The 24495-nt window shown below is 43.9% G+C and overlaps 1 protein-coding gene across 5 annotated transcripts in view; it reads right to left on the bottom strand.

The window, feature by feature from the left end:
• il1rapl1a (interleukin 1 receptor accessory protein-like 1a) overlaps positions 1-24495 on the bottom strand; it is a 165671-nt gene that overhangs the window by 73874 nt on the left and 67302 nt on the right. For all 5 annotated transcript variants that reach the window (XM_034574134.1, XM_034574131.1, XM_034574136.1 and 2 more), the window contains exons 3-5: positions 19931-20216; positions 12606-12792; positions 10917-11070 (exon numbers count right to left, since the gene is read on the bottom strand). In XM_034574134.1, coding sequence (XP_034430025.1) covers positions 10917-11070; positions 12606-12792; positions 19931-20216 — 627 coding nt within the window. The remainder of the gene's footprint in view (positions 1-10916; positions 11071-12605; positions 12793-19930; positions 20217-24495) is intronic.

Genomic DNA, 24495 nt, shown 5'->3' with positions numbered 1-24495 from the left:
TGAAAGAAAAAGTTAAAGATAAGTGTTTGTGAGGATTTGGTCGCAATTATGAAAAAAAAAGCCAATCTCCTGCATCATTACAGCTGGAAACCTGCAGCCGGAGGAGTTGCAAAGACATACATGGATAGAGTTAGCATGCTTCGGAGTTTGGTTGTCGATCAAGCAAATTTCACAAGACCACATTCTAACAGAGACAATGTTACACAGGCAAGTTTTGTGTTGAGCAGGCAAAATAGCTAATGAGGTGAAACCGCATTCCAGAAGGAGAAGATTTGTGGAGAGGGGCCTTGTTGACACTGCCAAGCTGCTTTAACAGTCTTTTGAAAAGTAAAATTGTCAATTTGTCTAGAAGAACCATTGCAGAGTGGATTACTGATACAACACAGAAATCACAGAAAGAAACCACAAGAAATGTCCAGGTTTTCTCTCTGGCTTTTCAGCCGTTTTAGCATCATCACCACTACCATCTGACATCACACTCTAGGCTTGAAGAAAAGCACCTCCAGCCATCACATTAGAGAGGTTAGTGTGATATGTGTTCAATAATTAAGTATGACCCACGATAAGGTTTCCCCCCCATGACCTGATCACTGCTATGCCAAAGAAAACTGGTAAAATTGGTGCCGCAGCCTATTAACCATCATCTCATCTGGTCTTTTGGTCGACGGCCTGATTTTAGAGAAACCATCTTTTCTGTGGCTGAGAGAAGAGGTGGGACTTTTCACCTGTGTGTCTGCAACTGGCTTCAGGGAGGAACAGGTGGAAGAGAAACTCAACCATTGATTTGCACTTATCACAGCTGGGCAGGCACGCATGGATGTGTACACAGAGCACGCACACACACACACACACAGGCATGAACATACAGATGGGCAGCTGCAGTGATGTACACAACCATGCACTAAAACAAGTATGCACACACACACACACACACACACACACACACACACACACACACACACACACACACACACACACACACACACACACACACACACACACACACACACACACACACACACACACACACACACACACACACACACACTGTAGATGCTGACACTGACTTCCCGGACAGCCTCTCTAACTATGCATGGGTGCCAGAGGAGGAGAGCGAGAGACAGAGCAGGAGAAGCTGCAATGCTGCCGTAAAGACATCATTTCCATTGTGAACCAGAGAAAGTGACGGCAACACAAAATGGTAATGACAGTTAAGGTGTTTAGTCACGGACTCACTGGAAGGAACTGAAAAAAAAAATCCCCCTTATTTTGACATGACTGACATTCTCGGAGGCATCGCTGCTGGGCCCAAAATAACTATGATGTAGAGGGACATGCAGACTGGATATTATTCAGTGCTGCTGAGGTGAGTGGGCAGGACAGACCAAATACAAATGCGTGCACACACACAAACACATGCGCACAGAGGCTCTTCTTCTGCGGATAGTATTAACGGAGTTCTCCTTGTGCCTCCACCCCAGGTCTCACAGGCACTGACTGCACACTTCATGTATGATTTAGAGTACGGAGAGACGAGGAAAGGGCAAGGGGTGCTTCAATCTTATGAAGCTCCAAAATTACAGGGAATTGGGGGTTAACACAGAGACAGGAAGGTAAGGAAAAAATGGGAGTGAGAGAGGGATGATGCCAGATGTTTGACATTGTTTATTTTGGTTTGTACAGCGCTGAGAAACCCACCAGAAAATTCCCATATTTCCTGTTCTCCACACTTCATGTCTAACATGTTGCATTCACCTTCTGTGGGCGCACACATGCATAAACGTGTATGCAAATACAGCCACAGACGCTCACACACACACACCTATTGTAGCCCTTCATTAATTTGGACACTTCAGGGTTTGCTGAAGAGCGTGTCTATTACTGCTTTGTGGCTGAGATCAAACGTGTGACAATCTCTGTATTTTCTGTCCCCGTCCCCTGTGGTTGTTAATGGTCACCTTCTTATCTTTTAATTGGAGGGAGGTCTTTTTTTTGGAGCGTTCTTTTCTTAAGGACACTGTATAATGAGATGGTTAGTTAGTACCCTCTTATTGACCTTCAGCCTTTTCATATCCTTGTATAACCTTTTCATAACCGCACAGCAGCTGGCACCGCTCCGGCTATAACAGAACTGGGAGCAAACTTCTTCTGTCGAGCCAGCACCTGAACACACCCAAAATTAGCTGGTGCCTTTTGGGGGTGGGGTGACGGGGGCGGTGGGTGTAAGAGAAGGGGAAGAAAGGAAGGGAAGGGAAAGGCAAATGTCTGAAGGGAGAAGTGAGTCAGGACATAAGGGGCCAATTACAACTAGATTGCCGGCAAGTAGAAGGGGGATTGCAGCGAGATCAGAATAACAAAGGCCATAACGTGATCAGTGTCAAAATGGCCAACATTGTATTGTAACTTCATTAGTGAGCACATAAGCGGGGGGGAGACGGGCCGAGAATGAGAGACAAACCCACTAATGTGAGTACAAGGTGTTGTACTGTAAGTAACACGCTCAATCACGAGAACATCTCCGCCAGATGTTCAATTTAAACTTCACACTAAGGTCATTAGCGCAGCTGCAGCTACTGCTGTGTTAAAAATGAGGCGACAGGAACCTGCTCACCTCACATTAAGGTAAAAAAAAAAAAAGGACAGCAACTCACATGTAGGATTTAAACCCTTTTGTGTACCTTTATCCTGGACTTTGTATTATAGTCACATAGACTGTAAGTAAAGTTGGATGACATGTCTCCACTTCCCACTATACAGAAATAAAGCTAAAATATCTCAGATATGAATGTGTCAGGGCCTCAACCTCTGCCGAGCTGCAGTGTGTCTCTCTCCCCCTCCCTGTGTGTGTGTGTGTGTGTGTGTGTGTGTGTGTGTGTGTGTGTGTTGATTACAGCAGAGAGATGTGCAGGAGTCAGGCCACCAGCTGTCATCACAATCAGCCTCTTCAGCTACAAATACCTGGTTCCTCCCACAACACTCAGATCACAGACTCAGTTCAGTCAGTCGTGTTTGTCGCGCCTTGTTTTGCCAGCCAGTATTCTGTGTTTCTCTGTACCTGCACTTCCTCTGCCTGACTCCTGCCTCCATCCATTGCTCCCTCCTGCCTCATCGCAGGAGTCCAGCCACCACCCTGAACTCTCCTCTATCGCTTTGGACCAGACCTAAGCTCTGGCTCGTCCTCACCATCAAGCCCTCCTGATCTCCTCTGCTCTGGATCCTCCCTCAGATCGGCTTCCTCCTGCACCCAGCCCGATCCCGTCTCAGTGTTCTGCTCTTGGGTTCTCTAACCAGCCCTAAAAGTGTGTCGCCATCTTGGAGCTGCGTAAGCAAAATCCTGTCAATGCACACACTCGACCAATCATGAGTTAGTCTCGGCCGTCAATCCTGATGTTTCCCCCTGTTTTTATCGCATCAAATAACTAATTAGAAACAAACTCAGCAGAAAAACACTTGAAAGAACATCAGTGTGATAAGAATACCTAAAATTACAGAAACGATAATTTACTTTTGAAATATGGTCCACGTCCAATTTGTTAACATGGAGTAGGCATGATTTATGACGTATACTGCAGCCAGCCACCAGGTGGTGATTTTTGGGGGCCTGTCACGTCGTCCATCACTATATATAGTAAGGAGCTGGATACTAATGAAAGCAGCTTTACAGACACTTCTGGAAAATGCATGGCAAGGCAATAGGCTGCATATAGTGAAGGCGAGAGAGGGAAAGAAACACTTGCACTCTTAGAGAGAAGGTGTCAATTTCCTGCTTTGTTTCAGCAGGCTTGTTAGAGCACCTACTACAGTGTAGAGACATTTGAGTGTAGGAGCAACTCTGACTTTGCTTTAAGGCACAAAATTGCACAGTAACTCACATGTAGGCTTTGAACTTCATGTGTAGCGTTCTCCCAGCGAACAGTTCAAAGGGACCTTATCTTTCAGAGCAGGAGCAGGATGTAAAAATTGAGGCAAAATTGCAGCTTGCAGAGGCTGCTCGAACATGCATGTTGAGGTAATAAGCTACATACTGTACTCGGAGGGAGAGAGATCCGACCTCTCCAGAGACAAGGGATTGGAGGCGAATTGATGCCCCAACATGGCTGATTTCCGTCAGCAGGAGAATACATGACCACAGTGTTTTGTTTTTCTTTTCAGCGCGTTGGATTTACTTGCACCAGCGAGGGGTGGGCTTACACCTGCAGTGTTTCAGCAGGCTTACAGGGGCAGCGCTCAAGAAAATGTCCGTCAAGGCAACTTGGCAAACTGAATGCTTTAACAAAAACAGAGCTATTGTAGTCAAAATACAGACACATTAAATGAATACGAGGGAAGCCATTATACTGGATATTTAATTACTTCCTTTCATCATTTAATATCAAGTTCAAATTCAATCTCCAGCATACTCTCACTCAAAATGAATTCCAAGTGGTCCATCCTTTGATTAAATTCTGGGTATTTGAAGGAGATGGCATTCTTGTAAAATCTACTGGGTTTTTAAAAATGAGAAAGATGTAAAAAATAATTGAAAATCTAGGGCCGAATGTTGAAAGGAAGAGTTAAATGTTTAGGGTAACGATGTTTCCTCACCTTTGTGTCAAGAGTCAGATGAGAAGATGCCACTGTCATATCTGTCTGTTAAACTATGAAGCTGGGGGGGGGGCACAGTGGCGCAGTGTTTTTCACTGTCCCCTCACAGCAATAATGCTCCCGTTTCATGTTCTCCCCATGTCTGCGTGGGTTTTCTACAGCTTCCTCTTCAAGACATGCAGATTGGTGTTAGGTTAATTGGAGACTCTAAACTGACAGTAGGTGCGAATGTGAGAATGAATGGTTATTTGTCTCTGTATGTTGGCCCTGTGGTACACCGGCGACCTGTCCAGGGTGTACCCGGCCCCCTCACCCAATGCGAGCTGGGATTGGCTCAAGCTCCCCTGCGATGCTCAAAGGCAAAGCAGTAAAGATAATGCTCAAATTTGTTTTATTAGGGGAAGTTGTGACAAACACTGATGTCCTTCAAGCAGTTGCTGTAACGACTCTAAAATGCTCATGTAACAGTGAAATGTAAAGTTGTGTGTACCATTTGTCACTGGTCTCTGAAATATCGGTGTCTTTTCCAGATGTGCAACCTCTGTTTAATTATTGACCTACACTTCAAAAAGGCACCATAAGAAAAAAGTATATTATTTTAATTTCACGTCTGCCTGCCTTATATGCCTGGATAATGATAATAACTGGGGACTGAGGCTGTGTGTGTGTGTGTGTGTAGAGTGGGGGGTAGGTCAGGCAAGATTAATTGGGGAGGATGTAAATTTCATTCGTCACATGCAGATTGATGTCAATTTTAATTGAATTAAAACAATGTGAACCCTGGCCTGCTTCGACTCTGGTGAACAGAGATGAAGCGAGTTGGAGAACACTTGAGAGACACAGGGGGGAGGAGGGGAGGATGGGAGGGGAGGGGGAGGAGAGGTTAGGGGTGAGGACGAGCGCCGCAGAAAGAGAGAGATTGGTTAATGATGAGAGTGATAGTTGACCTTAAACTAATGAGTCGCTCTTCTCCACCCTACAGTGGTAATAGTCGTTTCATTGAGTTACTCAGCCGCTCATTAAATTTATAGGCTTTAAAAACGTGTCGCTCGACACGACAGATATCCTACACGCTGGACGGACACGAGTTAGTTGTGCTTTTCCCACTGGGAGCACTGGGCCCTCCTGTGTTTGATTGACGTGCATGTGTGTGTGTGCGTGCGTACAGGTGCATACTGTACACATGTGTCAGGAAGAGTCAACTGCTGGAGTAACACTTTTCTCCGGTGTGATTTTATCATCTTCTCCCCGAGGACGTATAGCCGAGTGTGAGTGTTTAGCACAAACACAACAGGCGGCACAGGTGCGATGCAGTCACGTAAAGGCTCAGGCGTACAGACACCGAGAGATGGAGAAGGTTTTCAGGCGAGAGCAAACCCATCTTATTTTCTCACCCTGCACTTCTTATCTCACCCCGTTCATTCCTCCTCTCCCTGCTCTCCAGGATAATATCAGCTCTAATCGCTGCCTCTCCATCTATCTATCAACCTTCAGACCGACAGTCAGAGGGAACAGACGGAGGAGGTGCGAACGCCACCGTCCTCTTTCGCCGTGTCCCTGCTGACTGCCTCTGCCTCCGTCTCTCCGCCTGCTGCTTCAACATCCGCTGTGATAAGATTATGCCCAGCTGGCCAGGTAAAAGTCACGCTATCGTGGTGATCATAAATTAATAAATAAATGAATAAATCACACAGTGCTGCTCGCACATGTGCACACAGGCAGTAACATTTTATAAGGCTGTGAAGTGCTCGTGCCTCTGAAGGTGACCCCAAAGCAGAAGAACTGTAAGGAACCTTTTACTGCAATGAGACGATGTCCTGGATCACCTCCCCACACCTCAGCCCCTCATTACACACAGACGACATACACACACAAACACGCACAATATGCATGTTGTCCTGTCTCAAATGTGAGATCTGGCCGAGAGAGGCAAGGACAATCAGGTTACCGCGATGAAGCAGGTGCCTCCTGGAGAATATTCCGATACGGTGAGCAGGGACTAAAGGAAAATACCCCACCAGCAAACAAATGAAACACCCTCAGCCGTATCACATACGCATATACAGTATCTGTTTATCCAGAGCACATAAACCCAGCTTCCCGAGCATCGCCCCCGCTCGCCGAGGACATTCTACCAGAGGTAACGCGAGGCAGAAGATTCCTCTCCTCCCCTCGATTTTCCTCTTGCCCTCTGCCCCTGCAATTCACTGTGCCAAACGGTACATTTACATTGGCCATAACCTCAATCACCGTGCTTTCGGGCGATGCCGAATGTGCAGGCAGACGTTTCTACAACGAGTGCATGCAGACAGAGGTATAATGGGAGCTACAGATAGAAACCCACGCCCGAGGCATCCATCAAAACCAAACGACTCCATTACAGTAAGTCCGACAGAGGCAAACAGTAATGTGCACTGTGATAAACACTGGGATAATAGTCTGTTTATAGTCCTGGACACACAGCTTCTGCTGGGAAACACTGGCAAGAATATAGATAAGATACCGGAGCGGCAACTGCTCTATCTTCCTCATTCTTTCTATCTCTTTTCCTCCCTCTCCTTCGCCGTTATCAGTCACTTTCACTCCCTTGTTCTCTTTATCCTTTTCAGCTCGCTCTGTATAATATTTTCCTTTCCGACAGAACGCAGAGGGAGCCGCATACATCAGCTGAACGGGGCTTTTATCTGGTGTTACAGTATTGTAGGCATTACCATCGCAGTGCTGGAATGAGGCCTGGGAGGACCGTAAAAATGCAGTAGAAATGATTAAGATGTACTATTACAAAACGTAATATATCACGCCAGACACTTGTAGGAATGCATATATAACTTTAAGAATACAAACACCACCCTTACTGTACATGCATGCATCAATTAGTGATAGGTGGGCTGCGGTATTTATCTGATGTATTGCTTCCCGTGTCTGTGATAGTAGAAAGGGGTAAACATGAGCGTAGATTAATCTGACCGCGCTCTGTATTCCTCAGAGTAAATGGGGAAATAGCGAACCTGCTGCGGCTATGAATCAATTATAAGAGTACACAAAAAGGCACTCTCTTTGCAGATGGGAGGTTGAGGTGAAGGTCTATGGAGGGGGAAGAGAAAACAAAGACTTTCCATCTGTTGATAATGATGTTTTTATTCTCCATACACACCCCCGTCGCTGCACGGGCTCTGCCTCCTCCTGTCCAGATGCCGAGGATGAGACAGGAGCATTTAAATGCACCCCGACGTAAACCGGAGGGAACATAAAACGAGGCAAGGGGGTTGCTGTTTCTTTTACATTTCTATTAACCTGAGGAGCATCGGCGCTTGATTAAGGTGCTCCTGCATCAGCCTGATCTGAGACGAGTCTGTGTTTATTCCCATAGTTAACCTCTATTTCAAGACTGACCCCAGTTCTGAACGAGGCTCCTTTACTCCTTTAAATGGAGGCTGTTACATGGCGCAGGAAGATCCGAACAGAATACACACACACACACACACACACACTCGTGCACAGCTTGCACAGGGTCAGAGCAAAGACCAGTTTCTATTGTGCTTCATTTAAGATTAGTTAAACTTAATGACCACCTTCATCCTCGTGGCCTATCAAATAAACTCCAGCGTTTGCCCTCGGATCTCAAACGTGGCTTGGCCTTTTATGCTTACCATCCAGGCAATGTCGGTTTTAACAGGATGTGATAAAATGTGGATAATGTCACACCCACTTGAGGGGATGATGGCGTAGGTTTATTAAAGGAAATGAGCCTATGGTGATCAGCAGGATACTAAAGGAGGACCCCCACTGGTATGTTAATAAGGCAAAATGCTTTGGTAATAGAGCGAGCCGTAATTTTATAGCAGATGCAGCATATCTGACGGAGGACTGGAGACTGAGTCGCTGGCAGTTTTTAAAATTACTATGAGACACTGGGCGAGTCCCATTCAGACAGTTTACAAGGCGACATCGAGCGTCGTCTTCGTTTAGGAAATGTGCCTCACGTCAATTATTTTACCTACTTCAGGAGGGGAAACAATTGTCGGATCTCAACATCAACCTTCGGCAATAAAGCTTTAGAGCCTGCGTGTCACATAAAATTGCTTCCTCCATTTTGATGACTTGTAGACATTTCATTATGAGGAACAAGCATCGAGGTACCTCAGACATTGCGTGGGTGTTTCTCTGTGGCTGGATGTGGGGGCGTGCACGTGCAGAGTGGTATGCAGGTGCAAGGCCTATGACGAAACTATAGCTCTGGTAAAATGATAAGATTACAGAGCAAAGGGGGAAATAAAATCAAATGTAAAAATACCTTATTTCTTTTCTTCTTGCTCACTGTCTCACTCTTATTCACATGGTTCCTGCTCCTGTTGTTCACTCACTATATTCATACCTCAAATTGTATACAAACAACATGGACGGCTCATGTAGGAAGAAAAAGCTCTGCGTTTCTTAATTTTTTGCCTCTTTGTACCTTTTCATTCATTTTTTCTATTCTCTCCTCCCTCCTCTGTGTATCATTAATGTTGACTGTGGATATTTATAACCCAATAAAGGTTTTATGACGAACATCATTAAAGAACATTGAGGTCATGCCGACAGGCCGACAGAAGCACACATACACCATATGGTCAACGTGGTAACTTGCAAAACATAACAGTGTGCAATCACACAGAGTAAACTTAAAATCTAAATAACAATAATAAGAATTTAGTTTGTCTTTGCTCAAAGAACTAGAACACAACGTTTCCTCCCAGACACACTGTCACAGAAAAATAGTTCACATAAATGAGACACGTTTACTCCAGAGACACATTACTCCAGAGTCACTCTTCACAATCCCCCATCATACACACTCCAATTATATCTAGCTAACCATATCTGAGGGAGTAATGAAGTTGAGGCCAAACTAACTTTTGCTGCTGGTATAAACATTTGAAACGTGAGTTGTCCGACTGAAAAAGTATTATTTATTAGTTCTGTGAGCAACCCAAATTCTATCAATGTCATAACAGCTTATATCCCAATATACCATAATGGAGAGAAAGGAAGTTGTGCTTCTTTTGACCCTTTAAACTGCATAGAACCAGCATTTGTTTAAAGAACCTACAGCTGGCGGTCCATCACATGCTGTATGGTAATATGTCGCTCATGCATGTACCAAGGGATTTCCAGTTTTTAAAGACAATCCTGTAAGATTGATGTAAGAGTGATACAACTAAATCTAGTGTCTCTTCTTCCTACCTGCCTCACACTTGTTGAGGCTGAGGATGAAATTCTGGTCCATCAATCACAAGACCAACCATTCTCAAAGCCGCATCTCCAGGATGGGATTTTAGTCTTATCCAAAAGAAAGGCCTGAGATATGTAACCTTTGCTAACCTGTGTAAAGCATTTCCCATATGAAGGCTCTAATTGCGAGGCCCTAACTTGATTTTAGCATCTCATAAAGATTCATTATCAAAATGATGCAATGAATGCACCAAATAGCAATAATGAAAACATAATGTTATTGCATTTTATTCAACAGTGGTGGTAGCAATAATATTTTCCAAAGCTGGAGGTCAAACAATGCTGCAGTTAATTTCCTCCAGCATCACTGAGCACAATACATACACAACTTTAGACTTTAACTTTAGACTTTATACAATGTGACCCCAGTGGACACAGTATAAACAGACATCATCAAACAGATGTGGATACTGGAATATGACGGGTGGAACAATCGGACCTGGCCTGAGAGCAGGGAAAAGGAGAGAGGGGATAAAAACTGTATTTGACCTTTTCATCAGCCATAATAGAGTAGTTGACCCTGCAGAACACTCACACTATTAAAGAACACATGAATGCATTTATTTATTGCTCAACTTGCAGCTGTGCGAGGCAAAGAGACAGAGACAGCGAGCGGGCAGAGTAACTGTACTGTTAATCTCCTGACCTTGGTCCTGGCTCCGGAGCGCTCCGTGTGAGGGGGTTCAGCCTATAGCCTTAAATATTTCAACACCGCTTGGTTGGCGCGAAATTGCTGAGTTAGAAGAAGGAGGGATGGATGCCAGGCCACAGCATTCTTCTTCCCCGAGCAATTAACACAGCAGCAGGACATTGGTGCAGTGCTCAGTGGTGTGTGTGCGTGTGATCTACTTCTTCTCCATCTTAAATGGATACAACTGCTATTGTGCTCAATCTTTAGAGTATAATTTGTATCCACACATACAAACGCACACTTTATTACCTCCGCAAAGGAAGTTATGTTTTCACCCCTGTCCATTTGTTTGTTTGTAAGTAAATGCTCTCCACTGAGGGCCATTCTGGTTTTAATATTTTCTTTTTCTTTTCATGTAGAAACTTACCAGTTACTGTGAGTTCAGTGGTCCTCCTGACCACAAAACCACCGAACTGGATTTCGCAGGTATAATTCCCAATGTCGTCTTCCTTTACGTCCTGGAAAGTCAGAATGTCTCTCTTCTGGACGATGCTGGCCCGCCACTGCTTGGGACGGCACTCCTGTGCATCGGAGAAAAACGGATAAGTCAAACAAAACATCAACCCTGTCACTGAGCATTAAGAAGGTGGATAAAGTGATAGGGACGCATGGCTTTGCACGCTGACATAAAACCTCCATACAGTAAAATGATAAGGCCGAGCCATTATCCTACTTATCAGATCAAGATTTATTGCACTGAACTGAATATTCTCCATTCAATACTTCCGTACAGCCACAGAGGACAGAGAATGTTATTATTATACAGTGGTCTCTGCAGGCAAAACAAGTGTGTCTATGCAGCAGCTGTGTGTGTGTGTGTGTGTGTGTGTGTGTGTGTGTGTGTGTGTGTGTGTGTGTGTGTGTGTGTGTGTGTGTGTGTTAGTACATGTGTGTGCAGGCACAGTGTGTGACTCCACGACATGATCCTCTCTCCAGCCCCTCGGTGCTCTGGTAGGGGACAAGGATGGCTCGGCAGATTCCATTCCACCGTTGCCCCTGGCAAACTTTGAATTCAATCACTGCAGCTCCACAGTCATCCAAATAACTCTGGGTTCCAGCACTCCCAGTCATTACCCTGGCCATAATTGAATTCTGGAAAAACCTAGAGGTCAGGCCCGGCCAGCTAATCTACTGCTGATCTGCCTGTGATTAGTCTGGCCTGAGCCCTTCTCAGGATGCACTCTGTTGTCCGCAGGCCGTGCATGACCCAGGAAAAGACAAGGACCCAGGTGAGGGAGGAGAAGGTGCACGCTGAATAAAGATCAGGGACTGGGAGCATTTGGAGGACATCCACTCATTCTGCAGGGCAGAGAGTGGTGTCGCACAATATTCTCTTCACAAGAGTTTCCAGTGAAAGGGGTCTCTGTGGCTGCCCTCTGTCCTTAGTCTGTTCAGATGACTTTCAGAATGGTGCACAGCAAACATAGCGCACGTAATTCTCTGTTATAATTTGCATCCATATATAAGCTGCTTTCAGACATGCACTAAAATCCACAAGGAAATGTATGTGTGAAAGCAGATGTCCAGACTTTTCTCCAGCCAGCCCCCTAGTATAAAGTCCGCAGAATATCCGAAGGAGCCAATGTGAAAAAAACCCTGACAAAGATAGCAGGATCAAAAAGCGGAGCCACACACGTAGAGAGCACCAATGAAGATGATTTCAAGATGGTGAAGAAAATTGTTTTTTTTCAAGGGCCAACGCCGGTGTCGATGTGCTTTAAACAGAAACATGCGATCTCCGTAGCGGAATGAATACATTACGTCGTGCCTCTGCACCACCCCTCACCTGAACGTAATCTCTATAGAGTAATCTGTCTGAGGGATCTGGAACCATGTTTCCAACAAGGCTTTTGAACATAAACAGCCAAGAATTTAGATGAAAACAAACCAATGCACCGTGTAAGAGTATTTCTCTGTGGTGTCATCACAGAGATGGTTGCGCTCCTTATTACTTTTCCCCAAAACATTGCAAATGTATTAAGTATTAGACAAACAGAAAACCTGAGGGAACCGTCAGGAGAGAGATACAACCACATCTGAACAAACATCGGCCCACCTTGTACCAGATGATGTCCGGCTCTTTTCCAGGTTCAACATAGTCGTCGATGTCGGGACACAGGATGTCTTTACTCTTGCTGAGCTCGGCCTTCTCGCTTCGTCTCATGTCGGAGTTGTAGCACAGGTTTGTTTCATTTTCCGCCACGGTCAGAGACATGGACACCTTCATGCAGTACGTTGAGTTCCTGTGGGCAGAGAACAACGACACGTCACACACCTTGATACTGGGAGTTCAGTGAGGACGTATCCTTGACGAATGCCATTGCTGTTCAGTACTGATGTTACATAATAGGAAAGGAGACAGAAAAAAATTACTCTTAATCAAGTTCATTCTCATAAATAAAAAAATACTGTTACATGCTCAAAGAGGTGGAGATTTGTGTTTATTCCCTTAGATACCCTTTCAGTTATTTTTATCCTTCCACGTCTCTCCTCTGTCTCCCTCCTCCTCCCATGTTTTGTGGGGTTAGTAATAACGACGTGTTCAGCAGCTTTACCGAGTCAATGACTCACGCTCACGACCATTATTGGATTTATGGGGGGAGTCGGTCGGGCCTGCGAATGCTAATCAGAGGGGAGACAAATGCTGGGAGGGCCTCGCGACGTGAGGCAAAGGCAAAGCTGCTTGGTCATCACAAGGAGTCAGTCCCCGCCGCACATCCCCCGCGGTCTCCCCGGCAACCACCAGCACACCTCACCCCTGATGCACACGAGCTGACAGAGGTGAGGGATGTCTCTCTTTCTCTCTCTTTTATTAATGTTGTCGTGAGCATCATCATTAACCACCATCAGCCAAAATCATTTCAGCCCCTGTCACCGCTGACACCACCACGTCCCGGTGCAACCCAACGCCCCAAAAGTGACTGTGACAAGGTGTTCCCTGAAAAGCTCCCACGCCGCATGGCCAAAACTATGAGGACAGCCACACAACCTTTGCTGGTCTTAACAGGCTCCACTCTTTTGGAGCCTATAGCTGCTCACATTGGGCCTGATGGGATCTCACTTCCCCGCTCTGTGTGCAAATAATCACGTACGTCTTTTCTGTCCACAAAGACCAAATTATGTTGTTCTAACCCAGTCAGAGTTCATGTTTGTGTGTGTGTGTGTGTTGGTGGTAGAGAGATTAAGAGAGCTGGAGAGCGAGAGGAATCAGCAGGGACTGAATAAATGTAAGCATGTAGCCATGAAGACAGAAATTACCAATTAAAGAAAAGCATCAATCATGTGTTAATTAGCGTTGATATTGTGGCGGTCGCTACAAACACATCAATGTAAAAATATGGTTGTTCATTGGGAGACTGTAGAGGGTCAGAGGACATCAGCTGGGTAGGCGGTCATTCACGTGTGGCTTTGCATTCACGCAGCGTAAAGAACGTGGCCACATGTGTGCTGCGTTCAGACCTGAACTTAACGCTGTCCTGAACTTGAACGCTGTCCACTTGTGATCGGATCACTCAGGACGGACGTCAATACCCGGTCTGAACAGGTTCATTGATGTCCTGGCTCACAGAAGCTGTTCCACATCATCCCACACTTCCATCTTCTACAGCACTGAGGTCAGGGCTCTGTGCAGGTTACATTCTTCAATGTCAAACCATTTCCTTATGGATCCACGGAGACATTGTCAGGCTGAACAAGAAAAGGAGTCGTCTTCAAACGTGAAGCACACGTATAGCTTCCATTAATAGAAAGTGAGTGGCCTGGTCCAAACCCAGACAAATAGACCCTCACTAAGAGCCCCCTATACTTTTATAATGACAGTCAGTCTGTCTGCTGCCTGCAAGGTCCAGCCTGGCTGTGATCTGACTCAGCCGGTCCCTGGGTTTGCTCGAATGCGGGGCTGTACTTACAGCCATATGGGCTTTCATTTCATTTCATTACATTACATTTATGGCTCACCATATGCTCCCATTCACTGTAAATGACAGGGCTTCGTATGATCTACTCAGGTTATGGACGCAATAAGGGAGTCAGCCTCTCTCGTATAAACACCTCTGACCCCCCAAGGCCATAAAACACAGATGTAGACACAAACACGTATGCACACACACACACACACACACACACACACACACACACACACACACACACACACACACACACACACACACACACACACACACACACACACACACACACACACACACACACACACACACACACACGGGTGGGAGACCAATGTAGCAACATGCATCTGTGGAAGACGGTGTAAAGATAGCAATGAGAGGAGCAGAAGGAGAGCAGCAACAGGGAATGAGGGGGAAAAAAAGATGCTGTATACTTTGGCTACATAGAAGATGACTAAAAGGGCATCTGGAAAAATGCTGTAGGAAGCAAAAGTAAGATGCAAGATATTGCAACGGAGCCGTGCCCTCTCTGTGCTGACATCCAACATTATCGACTCCATGCCTCCTATCTAGAGGGAACAGAGTGGGAAGATGCTGTGAGCTTACAAAGTACACTTGAACAGTATATTTGTTTAAAGAAAAAAAGTATAACCATCCAAGTGCACTCAAATACAAATGTGGATAAATATATGCACATGGAGGTGAATTCCCACACCAGCCCCCAACGCGCTTGTTGACGTAACAGGGGGAGATGATCAGAAATGACCTCTCTCAGTGCAGCACCTGAGCCATTAAAGTCCCCAAGGAGCCGATAGGAGACATCTCTAATGGTTAAATATTCACAGCGGGCGCCCTGTGGCATTGTGGGAAGGTGTCAGTGGCGCTGCTTGATTGATGGACAGCCGGGGGTCGATGCACAGTCCTGCGGTGTCTTTCACGTCTGTCACATTCTATTTGAGTGTGGCTGGATATTAGCAGCGGATATTAGTCTGCGGCTCACGTTAGCTGTAATTCTCCACACATTATTATTCCACGTGTTGGATAATGTAATCAAGGGGAGGAAATACACACGGTGTCACCCCACTGCAGAACACAGAGTTATTACTGTAAAATAATTTATCAGCCTTAATATAAAAAGGGACTGTTGCAGTGTGTGTGTGTGTGTGTGTGTGTGTGTGTGTGTGTGTGTGTGTGTGTGTGTGTGTGTGTGTGTGTGTGTGTGTAAGGGAGAGTGAGGATTTTTCGGGATGTTGACTTTCTCTTCTCCAGCACAGTTGATTTTTAAGTGAAACGATCACTTTGTCTTTAAAGTACCGACTATCAGCTTTAATTTGAGTTTGCTTACATCAAGATTAGCTTTAAGTGAGATACGATAAAATCACTGAAGAAAAAACTCTCCGTCACTTCTAAACGATCGTTGTCATCATCAACACTACATTTCCGGTGTGTATTTGTTTTGAAGCTCAAACTGACGGAAGAAAACAAAAGTAATCTTAATCTGATAAATCACAGTAATTGTGGTTGTAATATTCTTCTATTATGTAGCTTTGGCACATTACATTTTTTAAGGCAGTGCACATTAGGACCTGCATCCCCTCTGCTAATTTGACAAAGCCAGATAATTTCCTTACTGTTGTATGAATATTATAGCTGACTTTTGTCAACAAAGGCCCGAGATTAAAACAAGCATATGATTTAAATTACTTATATAACTGTGACATCTGATCCTTTTTCTTTGCTCTTTGATAATGTGCAATCATTATAAAAAGGTGTAAGAATGTTTTTTGCACGCTCTAAATACATAAATACAACACATTGTGTTTACAGCGTAAATTCTTTCCACATTCCGACATCAAAGCACATCGAGGTCGGAACAAGTTCACAACTGGTTTAAATGGGACTCTACCGAGGAGCACGTGGATGCAGAGTATGACTCATTTCGAATCGGGCGAGGACCCAAATGCAGATGCCTCACAGCAAGGCAGGTATAATGCGTGGAACTTAAAAAATGAAGGAGGCGAACTTAGAGTCTGAAACTCAAAACATCCATAACATAAAAAAAAAATAAAGAAGTCTCTCATAAACTCAGAAGCATGGGGCAGAATCATGACACACTATTCTCTCCAGGAAGAACCATTTCATGTCAACATTTCAAAATCCAGCATTCTGAGCAGCAGCAGCTTAAGACGGTTAAAATGGCTGCAGCAAGCATTTTAGTTCTTCAGGTTTATCTGATGATTTTCAAGATTATATGTGCAAAACATCATTTTTGTCGACCATTTAAAAGAAAAACATGACATGAGCTGGAGCTGGTGGTCTTGTCTTGAACCTGTTATTCTACTGTTGAGTCTTGGTAGAAAGACATGTAACACTATAGGTGATAATGTTTTGATAAGTTTTTCTTTCTTTTTTAAAAATGTTTTAAATGACAATAGTTTACGTACATTAAATGTGATTCTTAAAAACTTCACCCTAAATAATCCATTCCTAATCTTAACGTAGCCCAAGTGCGATTTGGAAAAAAGAAAACGATATAAGACAACATAAAGCACAGAGTGGTGGAGGTCATTGAAGCCACTTAATAAGGTCCCACGTTTTTACAGTGAAATAACATTTGTGAAATATCAAACATACTGGAAAGAGTCTTCCTATAAAAAACACCCCACAGGTTATCTGTGCAAACAGCTTGTTACGACCCATAGTAACGTTTTATTGTTAGGTGACCTCTAGCGACTGCAGTCATTATGACACAGTAAATGCAAGTAAAGGAGAGAGTGAGTGACGTAGTGCCAAGGAGGATTAACGTGACGTCACTGGATTTTGACACAGGAAACCACTGTTTGTTTCCTGTTTGAAAGGCTTTGACGTTTCTTTTGTCCGTGAGCTCTCTACCACGTCACCTCGTTTTTGTTGTAACCATGAAAAAAGGGGGAAAATCCACAGACCCAGAAGCTCCTGTTAAAGGATTTATTTGCCGTAGTGACGTTTCCAACACCAAGGCTCTTCCTCGTCTGCAGGATTTTCTCCTTTTCTTTAAAAACGCTCTGTGATATTTTGCTAATCCCATCAAAAATCTTCTCCTACTGGATGTGCATGTTGTTCTCATTTTTATTGTTGTAACCATGACAACAAACTCTTACCTTAAGCAAATTCCAATTCCAACCCAAACCCCAATCTTCCAAATGAGTCAACTAAGTCATTTTGCACCGAAATCTAAACAAATTGGGCCGGATCAATAAAGCTTAACCACATATTCCTTTTTATAACCATGACGACAAAGATCTGTTAGACCTGCTACTGTCTGGCGCCAATTCAGGAGAAGCTCTTTTGGGTCATATCAGAGGTTTGGGACAAGTATCGCATTGTATCACTGATAAGATTCTTATAACTATAAAGTTTTTTGGGGATTGTTAAATCCACTGAGCTGTAGTTTATTGAGCAAATCAAAAATCTAACTAAACCAATACACCAAACCCTTTAATAAAGCCAAATTAAAATCTCATATATACATTTTGTTTTTCAATGTTTGTCCAATCCACAGTAGTGCCATTAAGGGGTTGTTATAATATAAGGAGTAATTAAGATGTCTGGATAAAGGAACGTCTGCCGCATCCTCTGTGTGAAATCAGACTGCGGCCAAAAGAAGACAAAGCCCCATTTCCCGTCTGTTTGCCTGCAGGGAGTTTTCAGAGGGGAAGAGTTTGGGTCATATGTGCTAAAATGTGTGACTCAAAAGCTTACTCCCGAACAAAAAGAGAATTTATTCCAGCACAGAGGCAAATCTCTTGCAGTGTTCTGATTAGGGTATCTGAGAAGCCTGAAATCCCCCCAAGCTCAACACGAGCAGGCTGAGAAACGCAGAGCGAGGGGGCACTTTTTACAACTGTAGAGCTCTGCAGAATTACAGCACGCTCTGAATTACAAACAGTCGAGCGGGGCCAAGGACGTGTGAGGAAAAAAAAAAAAAAAGAAATCACAAATAATGAAAGAGCAAATGAATTTATAGACGGACGACATTATGAAGTATTTGTGCCACATTAGTCCTGCAGAGTTCATTATGAATTGTAGTGGTAAGGGGTGTCACCGCACAAGTGCACGCCCCTCTGGCACATTCAGCGTATCCTGCAAGTATCCGTGCGTTTAAAAAAAAAAAAAACGCTCTGAAACGAAGAGCTGCAACGAGCCGTTTATTGAGGGATGTTCTTTGTTGTAAAGGTTAATAAGATAGTGCCACATAATTATGCATCTTGTATTAGAGTGTTGATAAAGAGTGTGCGTACCAGTGGGTGTTTTCGTTTTTTTTATCTTGAGTTTATATTCGGTTGTCTCTGCTGCGTCTACATTACCCTACATTACCCTTCACAATAGGTATATTTATATATTTATATGGAGCCTAATATTGTCATTGTAATCAGTTTAAAAGCCCAAACAGAATAGAAAAGTTCCTTATAAACACTTCAGTCTGAATAAAACAGGCTTAATTTGGCTTTGAATTTCCCTTGATTGCAGAATGGTTTTTTAATCCTTTTCACAAAACAATAAAAAAAAAAGAAAATATGAAGAATCAAAATGATTAAATCTGATTATTTTCTGGCTGCGTCATTTCTAGTCATTCCCTGTGCCTTGACGTAAATGCATTAGGACGTACATGTCTCAATTCACAAGATAAGATATCTATTGAGAAACATAAATGACAAATCCATCACTTTTGTGCATGTCACATTGTTGCAGTGTATAGTTTGTCTTTGTACAGATTCAATTGTGTAAATTAGGAATAGTTAGAGGTTCAGGTAATGTATATTTTTTTTACTTTTGGGGGGGGTAGAGGTAAGTTTCTCTCTGCTTCCAGTCTTTAAGTGAAGTTAAGGCTCTACCTTAAATAGTAGTAGTATTATTATTAAACCCAGTAACTAGAAAGGTACTCAGTAGAGCACCATCGTCTGCCAAAGTCCAACAGTCCCTGTAACTTTAATCAAGCTCATAGATATCAGTTTCCTAAATAGACCTTTTTTCACCTAGATCCATGAATTGCTTCCTGGGAAAATGGGTTCTTTCCTGACCCATAGCTCATCTTTTCACCAAGTTTCGTGGAAATCTGTTCCATTGTTTTTGTGTAAACTTACTTACAAACAAATGGAAAAGTCCCCTTCTTGACAAATGGAAAAAAAGAGAATGAAAATGATTTAACCTGATTATTTTCTTGCTTCATATCCTATATCTTGACGTGATTGAATGAGGACGTACATTTCTCTTCATTATGAGATCAGATATCCGTTGAGAAAGACAAATGACAAATGCACACTGCTCCAAGTCCTTTTTTTTGTTTGTGTGCATATTCAATGGTGTTCCACTGTGTTAATTAGGAACCATTAGAAGTCGAGGTAGGTATATATTTGAACTTTCGAGGGCGTAAACGTTCATCAATTAAACTAGATAACCTATTAAAACCGATTTCTATTCCTTTGCTACCTCTTACCGTAAGACACAGGAGTACAGTCCGACGTCCTGGACGTCGGCAGGTCTGAACCAGATGGCGTCCTCCTCCTTGCTCATGCGCGAGCCGTCGAAGGAGATTGGCTCCTCGAAGTCGCTGTGGCCAAGGCCGGAGCTGCGGTACCACATGAGGCTGAGGCCCACACTCTGCGCCTGGCTGTAGTTGGCCCGGATGTAACCGTAGAACAGAGCGCACTTGAGCCGCACGGGCTCGCCCTGCAGCACCCGGTACTTCAGGTAGTCCACTGACCAGTCTGTACAGCCATCCACTACAGAGAGACAGAGAGAGAGACACATTCAACAACACATTACACAAGAATGCGAGGAAAAAAACTAAATATTGAAAGTAATAAAATATGAAAGATCACATATTGTATTGGGTTCAGTGTGCAAATACCAAGAAATATTATATTTCTGGCAAAACACTACTTTACAAAAACATATCAGAGGGATGAAGATTACCAGCTCATAAACCACCCACAATAATGCTCCTCTTATTTATTAGAAAACACTACCTAGAATAACTTTATTAGTTATGAGACACCAAGCGCTCTACAGCACCGTGGAGGTAGAATATTGCACGGAGATGCCGAGCATGGAGAATAATGTATCAATTCCTCCATATAACATGAGCTTTATTGTGTGTGAGCTTGTGAAGGATTGCAGTTTTACTCCGCAGTGCCAGTGGTAGATGCATCTCCTCTCCCCTCCTGCTATCTCGGCGCTGCTCACGCATGCAGGGCGAGTGTGCCACCTTTGCCTCTGCGGAGACAGCTCAGACAATCTCCCGCAATATCCAAACATGCAACCGTTGTGACATTTGCGAATGAACTGTAAAATATCTCCATAAATGATGTCAGGCTCTTCCAAGTGCAGAGTTTGCACCGTAGCTCCACTGCCCAAGGAGTGCAGGGGTAGTTCATTAACTGGGTGCACGCCTCGAGCTCTTCAAACATGGCACGTCGCTTGTCTAACAGATCTATCGACAGATATTTTTCCCGAGGCCCTTTTGTCGCCCATAGCTAACAGGCTAGCTCATCCATTTTTTACGTTCTCTGCTGACCGAACTGAGATTGGCCTACATGTCCATCTAGGTTAGTGTGCATACTGAAGTGGAGGTGGAGTCGCTCGTTTTAGAGAGAAAATCACAAGATCGCACATGTAACACACAGGAAAACTGGATCGTCCTGCCTAATTCATGAGATGTAATGATACTTCAGATACCATAAATAAATTGCAGCGGAGATAAAATAAGGCACAGTGGCTGCGAGGACATTTTGACAAAAATAAAAGAAACTGGCACAGGCCCTAGGCTCGCTCGTCTGCTCTGGTTTTAGCGAGCAGATCTCTCTCGATTCCCGAGCTACCAGAAGTTAACCCATGGCCAGCTATCAGTCATTGACTAATTAACTAGCACTTGTTTGTCCAGCAGGTGAATATTAGAGAGTGGGTGCATGTGGCACCACAGAGCTTGAGAGAGAGAGAGAAGTGGTGATGGTGTGGTGAGATAAAGTAATAAGAGCCCTGCTGCGTGCCAGTCTGTGAGTGATACTGAGCCTCATGGGGACAGCTATGCTTGTAATTAATACTCTTAATTACCTGGGAAATAATGTGTGTGTGTGTGTGTGTGTGTTAGCATGAGTGTGCATTCCCTTTACAAATGGCTGTCTGCCTAATTATGTCTGTTAATTACTGGTAGGCTTATCCACAAATGTGTGTGTGCGAGCTTACATACGAATGCGAGAGTCACATTAAGTGTGTGCACGGATGTGAGTGTGTGTGTAATGTGTGAAACGCTGTCTAATTATCACTCCTTATAATGAGAGCAGAGCCCTCTATAGAAGCAAAGAGGACACATATGTTTTTCACATGCAGTCTTCACAACTTATAACGTGATTGTGCAACTGTGAACCATCTTACTGATGAAAACCATGAGCAGTTTAAATACTGTAGTATAGATATAGATACAATATATAGCATATTTTAAATTTCTTGAATATTACCTGAAAACTAAGAAAAAAACCCCACTGTTTGCCATTATTATTTCCTTAACAGTTAATTTCTCTTATGTTTTTGTATTTATCCTTTTTGAACGACCCTGGTTTCTGAAGTACATCTTTCCCTTTGCTCCAATGACGATTCAGAAAATCCTTATGAAAAGATTTTTAAGCCTGGAATCTGCGAAGAGATGAATCGTGATGACAAATCAAAAAACTAAAATTAGAAAAAAGTAAAAAAAGGTAAAAGTACAAGACTGTGTTTATTTGAGTGAAGGAACTATGCATCCCATAAACCATTGCGATTGAGCCGCTTCTTGAATGTAACCTTGTTGTAGTGATTTTTATCTCATCTCTTAAAACAAATGCAGCATGTTAGCAAGAAGAAATCATGGTCGTATTGTAACGCCAATAAATCCTAAAACGTTTTTCTTAATGCACAGTTGATATCATACCGACTTGTGGCCTCTACGGCAGCAAATAATATTGTTCCTCAATCTCATAGCTTGTGTCAACTCTACCTTGGATGGTAAAAACATTATGGCTGATAATCAAAAACCTCTCACTCAGGAAATGAATGGGATTTTACTTCCCGAGCAGCGCTGTTGAGCTCCACAGGAGAAACACAAAACCACGGACTAATACTCGCTCTCTAACATGAGAGAGAATTTCCATTGAAGGCAGCAGGTAACTCCTCTGCTCTCCCTGCATATCAATCTGCTAATCAGCAGGGACAGCGGAGGCTTCATTCAGCCTTTTCTTTATTCACCCTCTACACCTCCTAATGGATATGACCTCTGCCTCTCTCTCTCACCCACTCCATTTGCAGCCACTCTGTCACAACAAAAACTGTTTATTCTAATGAGCCGGTATCCTGATTCACAATGAAAAAACATTATATTCAGCGGGAGTCTGACTTCCTCCGAAAAATGAGCCCACAGGTCGTCTGTGCGCGCAGCTTGTCACGACCTTGTTCGCTGACCTCTAGTGGCCGGAGTAATGATGACGGGAGCAAAGGAGGTGCAGATTTTGTTCCTAAAGAGTGACGACTGTTCCACAACTTTTCTAAGCACCTTGACCCTCCTATCCCGAAAGGTCTTCTGCGAGGATAGAGACAAGTGAACTATAAGGTGGTGTGAGTTGCCCGTCATTTGCTTTCACCGCGCAGTCCGGACGATGTGTGCTGTCGGAGAACCGAACTCTGCATACACAAAGGTACGCACATGTAAACACACACAACAAGGAGGCTAACTCCTAACACACCTCCCAATGGGAGTTATCTAATACAGTTGGCCTGAGGGAAACCATATTTACATCTGAAACTCAAAACTGTTTTATCAACTCAATTAGACGCTGACATTTGCCTCATCCCCACGCTGGGCAGGAAAATCAATGATTCCCCCAGCTGGAGGAATACTGCAGTGCCCACCTCTCACTCTCTCTCTGCTGACAACACATTCACACACACACACACACAGGATCTCCTTCCTTTACTCCCTCGCTGCACCTCTGGGACATCACACCTTTGTAGCGGTTTTGTTCAACCACTCTAAGACAAGTCCATAATGTAAAGGATGTTTCCATATGGACACATTCCCTCATGGCTGTCACACTGGCCTCTGCTCCACTGGATCGTACTGCAGCACCACAGTTTTACTGACCACTGCTACTCTGATGCCACAACACTGCTACATCACACGGCGTGTCGAGGTCTGGCTGGTGCAAGGGAGTAGCAAAGAGGGAATGTCAAGCTGCGCAATATATGTGTGTGTGTGTGTGTGTGTGTGTGTGTGTGTGTGTGTGTGTGTGTGTGTGTGTGTGTGTGTGTGTGTGTATGTGTGTGTGTGTGTGTGTGTGTGTGTGTGTGTGTGTGTGTGAGCGCATCTCATAGAAACCTTATCATTATCTGTATCGAGGCAGACCTGTCCGTTTCAGTGTGACACTAAACCAAGTCAATAAATACAGACCCCCGAGCAAGAATAAATTTACCCGCATTCATGCATAAACACTCTTAGAGTCATATAAAAAAACACAAATAAACACCCTTGCAGCACTCACAGCCACACACACACGCACACAAACACACAAACACACAGAGGCCTCCTGCTTTCTTTTTCTCATATAATCAAATCCCCATTATCCTTTCACTACCGTATATCACTCCAGCGTGCCTTGGTCTCCTACTTGCATGTCTCTCCCTCTCACACTAACCCTCTCAATCGTCGGCGTCTCCCCTCTCATCAGTACCTGCTCTCCTAATGAAGTGTAATTATCAGATGTTGGGTGGGCGTCAGGGTTCTCACAGGCCATGAAGACTTTCAAGGATCTATATGTGGATAAGGACTCTTAATAACTTTGCCTCTCTCATTCTCTTCTCTCCTCCTTAACTTGCACCCACTGACTCCATCTTTATCTCCCTGTCCAGGCGACTTGATCCCTCTAACCTGGCCCGGTTGGTGATTTCCCTCCTCCTTCCTCATCTTTACAACAATATTATTCACCATTCTGTAGAATTTACTTTCTTATGGAACACACATTTACCGCACAGAAC

This window comes from Hippoglossus hippoglossus, chromosome 21 (genome assembly GCF_009819705.1).
Source record: "Hippoglossus hippoglossus isolate fHipHip1 chromosome 21, fHipHip1.pri, whole genome shotgun sequence".
NCBI classification, from domain to species: domain Eukaryota; kingdom Metazoa; phylum Chordata; class Actinopteri; order Pleuronectiformes; family Pleuronectidae; genus Hippoglossus; species Hippoglossus hippoglossus.
This window is presented reverse-complemented; position numbering and strand designations above follow the sequence as displayed.